At 40.8% G+C, this 15,414-nt stretch overlaps 1 protein-coding gene across 1 annotated transcript in view; it reads right to left on the bottom strand.

The window, feature by feature from the left end:
* The window catches only part of LOC131233756 (magnesium transporter MRS2-2-like), a 43,710-nt gene extending 29,561 nt beyond the window's left edge, over positions 1–14,149 (bottom strand). The window contains exons 1-2 of the mRNA XM_058230544.1: positions 13,925–14,149; positions 13,788–13,817 (exon numbers count right to left, since the gene is read on the bottom strand). Of these exons, the coding sequence (XP_058086527.1) occupies positions 13,788–13,817; positions 13,925–14,149 (255 nt within the window). The remainder of the gene's footprint in view (positions 1–13,787; positions 13,818–13,924) is intronic.
* Between the last annotated feature and the right edge of the window lie 1,265 nt (positions 14,150–15,414).

The raw sequence follows: 15,414 nt of genomic DNA, 5'->3' as shown, positions 1-15,414 counted from the left end.
AGATTTGTGTGCATGTTTTCTAGAATTACACTGGATATAGTAAACTCATGACTCCTTGCGCTGATTATGGTTGTGTTTTATAACAAACATGTTACACATCTGATGATGTAAAAGTTGCTAAACCTGAAAATGATGCTTAAAATGATAAGTCGGGAATGCAAACAGGAGAGAACTCTGGAATTGAGAACAGGGGAGCTGCAGGCGATGAGCCAAAAGGGTATGGATTGATAGAGAAAAGTACCCCGGAAGGAGAATCAAACATGGAAAATCCAGGTTTGCAGAAGCTGGGTGATAACCACGCTGAGATGAACGAAGATCAAGTTGACTTGGCGAGCCAGAGAACTGTCTTGAATGGACGGTCAAGTACAGAAACTGAAGTTTTTCAGCTGCCATTGAATGATGAATCCAAGAAGGGTGAAGGTCCAGCTGATAAGAAGGATCAAGTTAAAAAGGGGCGAGGAAGGCCTAAAGTGAAGAAGTGATTGGTTCTGAAGCAACAGGGAGCTTTTGCCATGATATAGGCGGTCAATGACAGACGGTATCAGCACACGAACATCTCCCGTCATCGGAGCACAATTTTGAGGTTATAATTTTAAGATTTTGGTGGTTTATATGTGCTGATAATTTTGTTCCCACAGAGATTTCTCTACCAATTGGCTTTTGCAAAATTTTTTTTTTTACATAGTTTAGCAGTTTTGTTAGCTAGTTTACATAGTTCCCATTGGTGTGCTCATATGAGTTTCTAATGGGGCTTTATCTTTTGGGAATGCAGTTCAAATAATGATTCTCACCTGATGGGCTAAGTAGATTTTACCACAACATGGTGGACCTACAGAGCTTGGGCGTTTTACATGCAAATGTGTTGTAGACTATACTGATCCTGGGAGGTTAAGAGTAAAGTGATTTAAAACTAAGCTTACTGTACAAGCACCATGCATGGGACCCATAAATCCTTTTATGGCATCCAATCTATCCATCAAGGTAGCCCTACTATCAAGGTATGCAAAAACAATTACGACCGGTACATAATGGTGACGGTGGGAACCATTGTGTGTTACGGTGCCGCAATGACCGTTACAGAAAACAAAAAAAAGGCTCATAAGAGCCCATAATAGCCATTATGGGGCTTATATGTGTTTTTTTTTTTCTTAAAGAGAGTCCGTAATGGTCATCATGGCCCATATTGTAACAGTAATGGTGGTGGTATAGCTTTCCTACCCTGAAAGTTGGATGCCCCCAGAAAAAAAGGCCGATCCAACCATAAAATGTGAACCATCACAAGAATTTGGAGGTTTTTGAATAGTTGCCTATTGTTTTCTATTGTGTACTTGTATGGCCTGTATATTGATTTTATAGACCTGATTTTTGGGGAATTACATCATTACGATAATGCTCGCATTATGCACATGTTGGATGGCATATACACAATATGGTAGGCGCCACATAGAAAAAAAGGGACAACTCTCCAAAAATCTCCAAATTAAGTAGTAGCCCACATGATGGTTGGATGGATCAGCCTCATATTTGGGATGTCTAAATCTCGTGATTGTGCAACCCTGATAGAAATATTAGATGTCATATAGAAATCCTGGTGGGTGAAACAAGAAGCAGTTGAAATTATTTATACAAGCACTCGTCCATCAGATACAAGCACTCGTCCATCAGATACAACACCCATTGTTTGGCCTTGATCCCCAAAATCAGGCTGATTCAATACTCGGGTGGACCACCCATGCTAATTCAACACGCGGTGTTTAGTATGTACGTCCAAAAATGACACTAGTGGGGACGCACATCCAATGGGTACATATTGTGCAGGATAGCTTCATAACGTGTTGAGGGTATTTTGGGCATTGAAAAGTAAGCAAAGGTAAATTTACTTTTATATAGTACTATAGAAATAACTTAAACCCAAGATCAGTGGGGCCATCTCTCAATTTTTTTTGTTAAATCCAATCCATCCATCAGAAGTGCCTCTCCACATTACGTGGTCAATCCCCAATCCAAAACTCAGGTCCGCAGGAAAGAATGAAATAGGATGTTAGCCGTGGCTGTTTATGTGATGCCATTAAGGTGTGTAAATCCCATCCAAGAAGTTCACACGGTGACAATATGTAGGATGAAGGGACTTTCCAAAAGTCAGCCTGATCCAAAACTCATAAGGACCGAAAATTGAACTTAGAACTGATCCAAAAGCAGAAACGTTTTTATAACAGCTGTTCTTACTAACGATTTTTATAACAGCTTTTCTTACTAACGATTTTCTGGAGATCGGCTAAAATCCATGGCTTTCTTTGGTTTCTCTATGTAATGGACAAAATCTCAACCCTTAATAACCCTAGTACAGTTGAGATTAATTAAATGCCCTTAAGTAATCCAATGAAAAAAAAAATATACTCCAATGAAAACTTATTTTTAAGGTATTTCTGTCTTTTTACATAAGAAAATAAAACATTTTTATAATTTTAAAATAGAAGGAAAAATAGAAGGAGAATTGGCTTTGAGGGGTACTATAGATTGCATCATTCCACTAAACAACACAAAACAAATCACTATAGCGAAATTTTGGAAGTGAGTCTCCTCAACTGAAAAAACAAAAAACAAAAAACTATTTTATGATCAGTTGTGTATCTTTAAATTGAAATCTTGTTCAGAAAAATAAAATTAAGACATCATGTGGATGCCTGTAAGTTTAAAAGTTGTAAATGACTAACCTTATTGCATGTTTGGATGTAAGATGGAAGTCACAACCAAGCAAGTCATTTTTTTGTGGTTGGGTAAGTTGTAATTTGGTTAAAGCCTAAGGTAAGTGTACTCACCCAAAGCAGAGTTTAGAGTAGAAAATTATTTCAAAATGTCACAATCACATAAGAAAGCTTGACACGGAATATGTCATTTTGTTAAGCCCATCTAGATGAATATCTGAACTAATTTTTATGCTAAACCAATCATCAAGTGGGCCATAAAAGTGGACGGGCCAACAGGTTCAAAACACCTGTAATGTAGAGTAGTAAGTTAACAATTTGTGAAAACTGTTACAGCCAAGTCACATCCCAAAATCCAAGTGGTTGAACAATCCTGACCTTTAGTTTATGAATGATCCAGACCATTAATTTCGAACACTAGTTTGTTGAAATAGGATTGTAGAAATGTATGGCCTATGTAGTGTGTAAAGTGTTTGGGCCTTGGGCCTAAGTATGTGCATGTGTGAGTCATTGTGGACCTGGGCTGGAGGCCCAGCTATATTATAGTTTAGTTTCCCTTCTGATATAATAAGCAACCCTGGAAAATGAAGCCCTAATCATGTTTTCTAGTTCTCCTTCTCTTTTCCTCTCCCACTCAGATTCACGTCTTCACGCTATTCCCTTCTTCATTCTTCTTCTCTATTGATTCACGGGTGACGTTTGGTAGTTGGATCTTGGATAGATCAGCTTGTAGTTGATTTACATGGTATCAAAACCACGGTTGGGCTGATTTGTCCTTGACTATCATCCCTTGGATCTACAAGCTCTCATCATGACAAGAAGTGCGCAGATCTGCAAGTTTGAGAGTCTGAATCTCGTCCTCATTGTTCCACTACTTTGTTTGCTCCAACTTCACCAATTGGGTGTTGGAGCAATGTTGATGTATTGAGAGTGTTTCTGTACGTGTCTTCATGTGGACCAGTTGGGTCCCATGGGCAAGTGAATATTGTATTGTCGTTTCCTATTCAAGTCTTTGTTGTGGATCATATTATCGTGGTGTTGTTCGATCAAGGGTCTAGTGTATAGTCCTGTGGACCAGTGCAGTGAGAAGATCCAAAGATTTTTGTTTATTGCTTCATGTGGCCCTCTGCGTGACTCTGGTTCTCCTTTTGGTATATAATCCCTCGACCATTATCTGTTTCATAAATTTCCTTAGACACTGTGTTATTGCAACATGTTTCGTTGTTGATTGAGTATGGCCTCCTCAAGTGAAACTAAAACCGATATCCACCGAATCTCGTTGGTTAAATTGCATGGGGTGAACAATTATCTTCCTTAGGCTTGCTCAGTGCAAATATTCCTTGCCTCTATGGGAAAACTAAAACACTTCATTGAAAATGGACCTTTGGAAGGAACATGTCTATCACACTGTGATGTATAGTGATAGAGCAAAAGCAATCTAGCAGTCTCTCCAAGAGCTTTACTCAAATGAAAATAATATTTACTGCTCATATGACTTCTTTAAGGAATTCTAAAACATGAAGCAAGGAGATAGCTTCAATGATCATTATGCAAAGTTTCATGGATTAGTTGATGAGTGGAACCTCCACCATCCCTTTACCCAGTATGTTGTCTAGCAACAATGGCAATGGGAGGAAATATGTGTAGCCCTTTTCCTTGCCATGACCCAGCCATATCTAAAACCGGTTAAGGCCCAACTTCTGGCCAGCGAGAAGATGCCCGCCTTGTCTGAGGCGTTTGCGTATATGTAGTGAGTGTCAAATCTTTGGGCTTGTTCACCATCCCTTCAGCCTAATGAAAATAGGGGCCTTCCATCTGGTATGGATAGCAGTAATTAGGGGTGGCCGACCACCTTCCGTGGGGGGGCGTTCTGGTAGTGGCGGTCAAGGACGCGCACCATACAACGATGGTCCCAGGCCTCCATTTGGCAGTAAACTGTACTTACTGCAAGAAGAATAACCACACAGCTGACCTAAGTTGGGATCTAATTAGGAGGAAAAATGGCAACCCATCTCTCCAGGGCCCCCCCCCAAAAAAAAAAAAACCAGCTCACATGTTTCTGAAGGCTATATGCAGACCATTGGGCTTGACTATGAGGAACTTTCTCTCCAGGGCCAAATTAAATTATGTTCGAGTGTTAATCTCTATTGCAATTAACTAGTCTTGGCCACTTTATCAATTGGATGTAAAAAAAAAAAAAAAAAACACCTTACACAGTGATTTATCCTAAGAAATTTACATGGAACAACCTCCTAGGTTCATTACTTAAGGGGAGAGGGGGAGCATATGTAGACTTCATAAAGTTGTCTATGGATTGAAACAATTATCGCGTGCGTGGTTCGAAAAATTCAACATCACTCTTCTTTCTTGTTGGTATCCATCGATGTCATGTGGACCACTCAATGTTTGTGAAGCGAAGCATGAAGGGAATTGTGATTCTAATTATGAATGTCAATTATATCATAAGCACGAGAAGCGATGCACTAGGAATTACTGAAATCAAGTGCCACATTTAGCAACAATTTCAAACAAAGGATTTGGGACAAGATATTTTCCCGGAATTGAGGTGACAGTAGAGCTGGGCATATCTGACTTGATCCGGTGGATCCGACCTGATCAGATCCGATCCGACCCGTTCCAAACCGACGGCCTGGATCAGTGTGGATCAGGTAGGGCCATTCAGATCCGACATTTTTTCGGATAAAGATCGGGTTGTGGTCAATTCGGACCGATCCGATCCAAAAAACCCGATCCGAATGGATCCAGACCGATCCGATCTGGCTCGATCCGGAGTGGTTCTTATCAATAATTCTATTTTTTCCAGTGGTATGGTCCACTTGAGCTTTGGATATGCATCAACTTTGGGTTCAACCACTGAAATGATCTGGAAAAACAAATGGACGGCGTGGATAAACCACATGCATTCACGGTGGGCCCCGACAAAATTTACTTAGTATAATAAGAAGAGATTTACTGGTGTACCATACACAGCTATATAGTTGTTGTAGGATAGCTGATGTAGGCTATAGCTGTAGGTACGTGTCGTGCGAAAACGAGCACTGACGCTCTCTCGAGCTCCGAGTTGTACGAACCGTTCAAAGGAGATCAAAGTTATATGGACCCCACAGTGATGTATTTATTATCTCTACACCGTTCATCTATTTTTAGAGATCATTTTAGAACATTATCCAAAAAATGAATCATATCCAAAGATCATCTGGACCACACCACAAATAGCAGTGGAGATAATGATTTTCATCGTTAAACAATTCGTAGGGCCCACCATAATGTTTATTTTCCATCTAATCTGTTCATAAGGTCACAAAGACCTGAATTAAGAAGCAAAACAAATTTCAAATCGATCCAAAACTTCTATGAAGCTGTGACCCCATAAAGGCTTTCAATGGTAGACATTCAATCCCCACTGCTTTTTTCAATGTGGTCCGCTTGATACTTAGATCTACCTTATTTTTCATCTCAAGCCTTAAAACGAGCTCGCCAAATGGATGGACGGTTTGGATATAACACATGCCCCATGATCAGACCCACAGAACTTGCTAACGTAAATGCAGCAATGTAGGCACTTTTGTGCACAGCACGTTACACTGCACGCCGTGTACAACACGTCAATGCAGCTGTAGCGCCTCAAGCTCCAAGTTGTACAAACGACTCAAATGGGGAACGGAGTGGTCTGTGGGCTCCAAAATGATGTATGTGTTTCATCCATGTCGTCCATCTATTTTTCCAGGCCATTTTATGGTGTGAGACAAAAAATGAGATATATCCAAATCTCAAGTGGAACACATTACAGGAAACAGTGTTGAATGAGCGTTGACCATTAAAAAACTTTTGGGGGTCATAAAAGTTTTGGATTAATCTGATCTTTATTTTTTCCATTCATATGGACCTTTATGACCTAATTAACAGATTGAATTTCAAATAAACAGTACATTGGGCCTTAGGAGGATTTTAATTGTGGATATCCAATCACTATTGTTTTCCTGTGGTGTGGTCCACCTGAGATTTATATCCCTCTCATATTTGGGTTAAGCGCTAAAATGATCTTTAAAAATGGACGAACGGAATGGATTAAAAACACACATCATGGTGGGTCCCACAGAGCACCGATCACCAGCCACGGGGCTGGTGGCAGGGGAGTAGCCAATCCGTTTCCGCTCAAATGATATTAACATTACATGGGCCCTACAATAAAGTATTTATTATATCCATACTGCTTATCCATTTTTTGTGATCATTTTAGAGCATTTGAAAAAAAAAAAAATGAATCATATCTAAAGCTCAAATGGACCACACCGAAAATAGCAGCGAGGATAATGATTTTCACCGTTAAAAAAGTCAATCCGAATCGTACCCAATTTGATCCGACTCGGTTTCCCTGACCGAGTTGGACTCGGTTCGGATCAGGCTAACCGTGTGTCGGATCGGTTCGAGTTCTACGTCCCGGACTCAGTCCCGGATCAGATCGGGTTCGGATCAGCCCAGCTACATTTCAGACCGAATCGAGTTGGACCCAATTCGATCCGACTCAGTCTGATGCCCAGCTCTAGGTGACACGCTCTATGTTAGGTATCACTCTAAACCAAAAGATATATGCTCTCAATCTCCTAGAAGAAATTGGAATGATGGGGTGCAAGCCAAGTGATACTCCAATGGAGCCAAATTGTAAATTATCCAGTGAGAAAGGGGAATCGTTCGAGGATCCTAAAAGATATTGTTGGTTGGTCGGAAAGCTAATTCATCACACTGTGACTCGATTAGATGTATCCTTTGCAGTTGGTGTCCTAAGTAGATTTATGCACCAACCCTAAATACAACATTGGGAGGCAGTGAGTCATATCCTACAATATTTAAAAGGTGAACCAGAGGATTGATGTATAGGTCTAATAGCCACCTTTGAGTTGAAGGATATGTTGATGCCTACTAGGCTAGATCTATGACAGACAGGAGATCCGCCTCTAGGCATTGCACCTTCATTGGGGGGAATTAAGTTACATGAAAGAGTAAAAAGTAGAATGTGGTAGCAAGGACCGCTGAAGCAAAATATAGATCTATGGGCCACGCGGTTTGCAAGATGATGTAGGTGAAATCTCTTCTTCAAGAATTTGGGCTTTTCAACAAGTCTAGCATGGTACTTCATTACGATAATCAAGCAGTGACCCATATTGCCAATAACCCTGATTTTCATGAAAGAATTAACCAAAGATATACAAGTGAACTATTGGGAGAAAATTGTGTCCAAGGAGATTGTTACCAAAAATGTTGCTTCAAAGTCCCAACTAGCAGACGTTTTCGCCATTACCTTGAGTTGTGTGTCCGCATTTGTAACAAGTTGTGCACACAGAATATGTATGCACCAGCTTGAGAGGGAGTGTAGAAATGTATGGTTTATGTAACGGGTAAAGTTTTGGGTCTTGAGCCTAGGAATGTGCGTGTGTGAGTCATTGTGAACCTGGGCTGGAGGCCCACCTATATTGTATATTCCCTTTTGATATAATAAGCAACCCTAGACTGTGAAGCCCTAATCACATTTTCCAGTTCTCCAATCTCTCTCCTTCTCTCTTCCTCTCCCTCTCATATTCACATCCTCATGCTATTCCCTTCTTCATCCTTCTCCTCTATTGATTCATGTGTGACATCTCGTAGTTGGATCTTGGATGGATCACCGTGTAGCTGATTTACAGGGACCATTGGATATTTTTCACTTCATTCATCCAATAAATGCCCATCAATATGATAGTTAGATAACCAAATAAGCATAATTTTATGTTCATTGGTACATCTAAACTGGGACCCATAATTTGGAAATTTGAATAACTTATATGCCACATGAAATTCCTAAATGATCATAAATACCGCCCTCATTTACTTGCTATATGGTTGATACATATCGATTTCCGGGGTGACAAGATCAATAGGCTGAAACCAAATTTTAACACTTGTTATATTCAAGTAGAGTTGTACACAAACCGAGTTAGCTCAATTAACTCGCTCAACTCGATTCGGAAAAGCTTGACTTGACTCGGCTTGAACCTGGGTTCAAGCCGAGTCGAGCTAATTTTTTTAGCTCGAAAAAATTTCGAGCCGAGTCCAAGCTAGACCAAGCTCGACTCGACTCAGCTAGGAACTTGAATCGAACTTGACTCGGTTCGAATCAATTTGACTTGGATCGAGTTTGCTTAATATAAATATTTTGTCAATATTTATATATTTAAATACATTACACACGCACACGCACACACACACAAAATAAGGTCGAGCGCATAGAACCTAACATAAGGTCGAGTCGTGTCTTAGTGTGAGCCGTTGGATGATAAACATTCAAAATGTGCGATGTGACGGGAAGAAGCGACAACCTCTAGGGGAAGCTTAATGTGATAGGAAGCTAGTTAGGGCCCACCATCATGTTGTGAGAAATTCACACCGTCCACGTTAAGATATGAGACAAAAAGTGAGGCAGATCCGAAAATAACGTGGGTTCATGACAAGAAATAGTGAGGAATAGATGTCTGCTGGTGAACATTGGTGGGGTTATAGAAGTTTTGGATTGGGCTAATATTTTTGTATTATCAGTTCATCCTAGTAACAATAACCCTGTGAACAGCACGGATGACATATAAGAATAATGGTAGACCTTAGGAAGGTTTCAACAGTAGGAATTTAACAACTCACATTTTCTTGTGGTGTGGCCTAGTTGAATTATAGATATACCTCGTTATTTTTCCCACGTCCTAACATGACTAGAAAAAATGAATGAACGTGGTGGATTTCTCATAAACATTATAATTGGCCCACCTATCTGTGTAGATAAAAATTCCTTCCCACACAATCCAGACAACAGGCTATCTGTGTTGGGAGTGTATTAGGTGTGGTTCAGGCCTGACCCAAGACGGTGCGGCCCTTATTGTAGGCCCACATTGACATATGAATTTTATATCCACTCCACCCATCTATCTTTATAGATCATTCTAAGATACGATCCAGAACCTGAAGTAGATCCAATTCTCTGGTGGACCAAACCATAGTAAAAGGTTGTGATTTGACAATTAATGGGCCACTTATATATATATATATATATATATATATATATATATATATATATATATATATATATATATATTTTATATATATATATATATATATATATATATATATATATATATATATATTACTTCATCTAGGTTTATGTAACGTATCAACAGGTTAGATGGAAAATAAGCATGATGTAAATGTTACAGTGGGCCATGGGAAGTTTTGAATGGTAGACTATTCAATCACTACTGTTTCCGATAGTATGGTTCACCTTAGAATTGGATCTTCTTTATTTTTGGAATTATGACCTAAAATTGTCTTCCAAAACAGATGGACTGTGCTGGTACACAATATGTAGATCAAGTTGGGCCCCACGATGAGGGACGCACTATCATAGGTTAGGCGGAGGCCGCACCTAATCTGATCCCTCCCGCGGGGCGCAGATTAGCTACTGACAGGTTGAGTAGCGACTAGCTACTGAAGTGACGTCAACAAGTTCCGTGGGCCCCATCATGATGTACGTTTTGTATCCACACCTTCCATCCATTTGGAGAGATCATTTTAGGGCATTGTCCAAAGAACGAGTTAAATCCAAAGCTCTAGTGGACCGCAACACAGAAAATAGTGGGACAGTGACGCCTACCATTAAAAACTTCTAAACGTAACAAAAGTTTTAGATCAAGCTGATATTTGTGTTTTCCCTTATTTCATGTCTTTTTAAACTTTTAAATAGGTTGGATTTCAAATAAACATTATGATGGGCCTTAGGATAGTTTCAACGGTGGGAATCACTCTCCCCACTGTTTTCTTTGGTGGGGTCCACTACAAATTTTTATTTCCCTCATTCCTTGGTTCATACCCTAAAATGATATCTAAAAATGGATGGACAGTGTGGATATAACACATACATTATAGTGGGGCCCACAAAAATTGGTGACGTCACTTTAGTAGTCGACTCGCTACTCAACCTATCGGTATCTAATCTGCGTCCCTAATCTGTGTGGGAAGCAGAAAGGCTGGTGTGCCACACGCCACCGACTTTGGTGGTGTGTTGTCGTCGCTAAGTTCCATGGGCCCCACCATGATATAAGTATTATATCCACACCGTCCATCCATTTGGAAAAATCATTTTACGGCATTAGCACAAAAATTAAGCAGATCCAAAGCTTAAGTGGACCGTAACATAGAAAGTAATAGGATTGAACACCTACCATTGAAAACTTTTGGGGGCCACAAAAGTTTTTGATCAAGATGATATTTGTTTGGTCCCTTCATCCAGTTTTGTGTGATGTTACGGATAAGTTAGATGTAAAATAAACATCATGATGGGCCATAGAAAGGTTTCAACAGTGGGCATCATTGTCCCCATTGCTTTATGTGTCGTTGTCTACTTGAGGTTTGGATCTGCCTCGATTTTATGGTCAAGCCCTCAAATGATATCTCAAAATAGATAGACGGTATGGATATAACACATATATCATGGAGGACCACATAATTGGTGAAGACAATGCACCCCAAGATTGTATAACGCCGATTTATCTGGTTTTGCCCTTTTTTGGGGATGGCATCTCTGCTATATATTTTGAAAATTTATCATCCAATGGTTCGGACTAAGACACGACTCCACCTTATATTATGGTTATATGCGCTCGACCTTATAGTACCATTTCCCATATATATATATATATATATAGGGAAAAGGTACTATGCACTCGACCTCACGATTAGCTCCCATGAGGTCGAGCTGTGTGGGCCCCACCTTGATGCGTGTCGACCATCAACACTGTGCATTTGATGGGTACCCTCTAAATTATGGGATATCCCAAAAATCAGCCATATACGGAACTCAGGTGGGCCATACCATCTAAAATCATGTGAAACACCGTTAAAACATATAAAAGCACTTGGTGGGGCCCACCTGAGTTTTGAATGCTGCTGAAACTTGGTCTGAACCCTCATGCAAGTGGGACACACATAATGGATGGGCTGGATTTGCAAACCACATCTCGATGGGCCTAAAAAACTGATTATGAATGTTTTAATGGTGCACGGCCCCTCCCCACTTCTGTATGTGGTGTGGCCCACACAAGTCACAGATTGACTTGATTTTTGAGACCTAGGCCCACGATGGAATGGTGCATCTGACTGATGGGTTAGATGTTCAAAACGCATCACGATGGGGCCCACACAGCTCGACCTCATGGGATGGACTCATGAGGTCGAGCGCATAGTACCTTTTCCCACACACACACACACACACACACACACACATATATATATATACTCGAACTCAAATCCAAAGATCGAGCTCAAGCTGGCCCGAGCTGAGCCGAGCTGGCCAATTAGGCTCAAAGACTGAACCTAGTTGAGTTCAAGCTGGGGTAGCCTGCTGACCAAGTTGAGCTGAGCTGGGTCAAGCTTGACTCGGCTCGACTCATGTACTGCTCTATATTCGAGCATTGTTGCATTCTATGTAACCTCCATCCTTTCGGCTCTATCGTGAAAGTGCCACAGTTGAACAAGTTCAGCAATCAAACAATCCTAATGGTCCAATCAGCAGTGAAGAAATCAAATAGTTAAAGAAAATAAAATTTAAAAAAGAAGAAGAAGAAAGAAAGAAGAGCAATGGTCTACATTCAATTGATGAAAGTCCATCAATTAGAATGGAACCATAGTCCAATCTTTTTCACCAATCACTTGTACCCCACAATGAATGGACCACGGTCAACTTATGCTAATCGAATGGGTAGTAATTGCTCAATGAACCACCCAAAAACACAAAAAGCTAACAAAAATTAAAGTAATCATACCACATGATGCAAATGCACTGAGAAAGACTGAGAGATCATGAATGGTTCAAATCATCATTTTGGATTCAGTGAGGCTGTGACCATAGGGCTCACCTTGATGTATGTTTTGTACATCGAAGTCATCCATCAGTTTTGCCGGCTCATTTTAAGGCATGGCCCAAAAATGACGAAGAGCTGAATCTCAGTGGGCCACACCACAGGAAACAGTGGTGATTGAACGCCCACCAATTAAAACTTCTTGTGGGCCACAAAATTTTAGATCAAGCTGATATTTTTGTTTTCCCTTCATCCGAGTCTGTGTGACTTTATCAACAGGTTGGGTGACAAATAAACATTACAATAAGTTCTAGGAAGTTTTGTAGTGGTATTCAATCACCACTATTTCCTGTGGTGTGGTCCACATAAGATTTGGATCTGCTTCATTTTTAGGCCCATCCACGAAAATGAGTGGGAAAAATTGATGGATGGCGTGGATACACAAAACATATATGTCAAGGTGGGCCACACTGTCATGGTCTCACTGAAGTTTCGGGCGCCGCAATTGCAGCCCGCTCAAATTCAAAAGGAAAATAAAAACGCAGCGCCGATTGTGGAGTAAGGGGAGAGAGAGAGAGAGAGAGAGAGAGAGAGCACCACAGCGCTGATTGCAGAGAGGTAGAGATGGGTGGAAGTTGGAGAGCTGACATAAATCCGACATTAATGGTGCTGGAGCTACTTCAATAGGTGTGTTTTCCCCCCTCTTCTCCTCTTTTTTGAAAAATCAGAACGTTGGCCTGTGACTTATCACCCAGTTTTGTCTGTAAGTGACTTACAAGTTGTAAGTAACTTACAACTGAATATCCTCCTCCAAACACTTACCAAATGGAAACGTAAATTGAGTAGTCAAGGTTTCAAGTATCACCAGAAACTGGTACATATCGCACCAGTATCGCCCATGAACAATACAGCTGCATCAGCCCATATCAGCCCGAAACAGCCCAATAGAGCCAATAAGGGCGTGTAGGTGGTGAACGATACGATACCCAATACAACAATTTAAAACCTTGCAAGCAGTTCTGATCAGAACTTATCCTTTTTCTCTAGCTAATACTTCGAATCCAGGACACAAAAAGGAAAATGCAGAGATTAACCTTCTCTAACGAATCAAAATTACAATCTCAAGAAAATCCAACTAAGATAGGAGTATATTAGGAAAAAAAATTAAAAGATTAAGATGGCGTACCTCTTCTGCAGTGATTATGGCCTTTATATGCTGATAGCAATTTTGTAACATCCAAACACAACCAAACAAAATCAAAACAAATTCGAATAAAAAACCTCAAAATCACGAACATTCAAAAAAAGAGGATGAAAATTCACCTCCAGATTGAGAACAATGGCCCCCTCTCGGCCGAGAATTGTCGAAGGATACGAAAGCAACGGATCGAGCATCCGAAGATCCCGAGCATGGATCTGGACCCGGTGCATGATATCATATTTGTCTACATCCAGGATAGTGCCCTCCCCGGTGCAGTCTAGCAACATCCAGCTGCTCCAAACGGCAGCCGGTGGGTCGGCCGCGACGATTAATCCATCTCGTTCCATCTCAGCCGTCCAAATTCACGTCACCGAAAACGGAAAGGTAAGGACGTAGGGTTGAGAGAGAGAGACGGAAAGGTATGGACGTAGGGTTGAGAGAGAGAGAGAGAGACATATATATATAGAGAGAGAGAGTGTGTGTGGTGTGTGAGAGAGAGTAGTGAGGGCTTTGGAGAGATGCTGCGATCGCGTTTTGAGGATCTCTCCCTCTCTCTCTCAGATACGGAAGTGACTCTCGGAAAAGGGAGCGAAATTTTTGAATTGAACGTCTACCGTTGAAAAATGATCGAGGGCCATAGAAGTTTTGGATCAATCTTATATTTGTGTTTTCCCTTAATCAATGTCTTTATTATCTTATGAACCGGTTGGATGACAAATAAACATCATTAAGTGGCCTAGAAAGGCTTCAACGGTGGAAATCATTATCCCCACTGTTTCCAGTGGTATGATCCACTTGATCTTTGGATATGCTTCAATTTTGGGCTTCACCCCTTAAGTTAGATGAAAAAACGGATTGACGGCCTCGATAGACCACATACATTCAAGGTGGGCCCAAATGAGTTTACTCAGTACGATAAGAGCGTATTGAGTAACTCGGTACGCAATCCGATTTCGTGCGTATGCATCCGCCCCCGTGTTTTCCAGGAACGTACTGGCTACTCCCTGACACCAGCCAATGGCTGGTGGTCGGTGCTTTGTGGCCCCACCATGATGTATGTGTTTCATCCATGCTGTCAATCTATTTTGACAGATCATTTTACAATAAGAGACCAAAAACGAACTATATCCCAATCTCAATGGACCACATTACAGGAAACAGTGTTAAATGAGCGTCGACCATTAAAAACATTTTGGAGGCCATAAAAGCTTTGGATCAAGATGATTTTTAATTTTATCCCTTCATCTAGGCCTTTATGACCTAATCAACAGATTGGATATCAAATAAACAGTACAGTGGGACTTAGGAGGATTTTAATGGTGGATATCCAATCGCTATTGTTTTCATGTGGTGCGGACCACCTGAGATTTATATACCTCGAAATTTTTGGTTTTAAGCCTAAAATGATCTTTAAAAATGGATGAACAGAATGGATGAAACACATACATCACATAGCACCGACTATCAGCCACGGGGCTGGTGGCAGGGGAGTAGCCAATCCGTTTCCGTGTTTTCCGCAGCCGCGTCGTAAACCTCGGACGCGGATTTCCTGCGAAAGCATTTCGCAGGAAGTTCCTGCGCTGGGAACCCAGGTGGGGTCCACTGTGATGTT

This window comes from Magnolia sinica, chromosome 18 (assembly GCF_029962835.1).
Source record: "Magnolia sinica isolate HGM2019 chromosome 18, MsV1, whole genome shotgun sequence".
Lineage (NCBI taxonomy): Eukaryota > Viridiplantae > Streptophyta > Magnoliopsida > Magnoliales > Magnoliaceae > Magnolia > Magnolia sinica.
The sequence above is the reverse complement of the archived record's forward strand: the minus strand, read 5'-3'. Positions and strand labels throughout refer to the sequence as shown.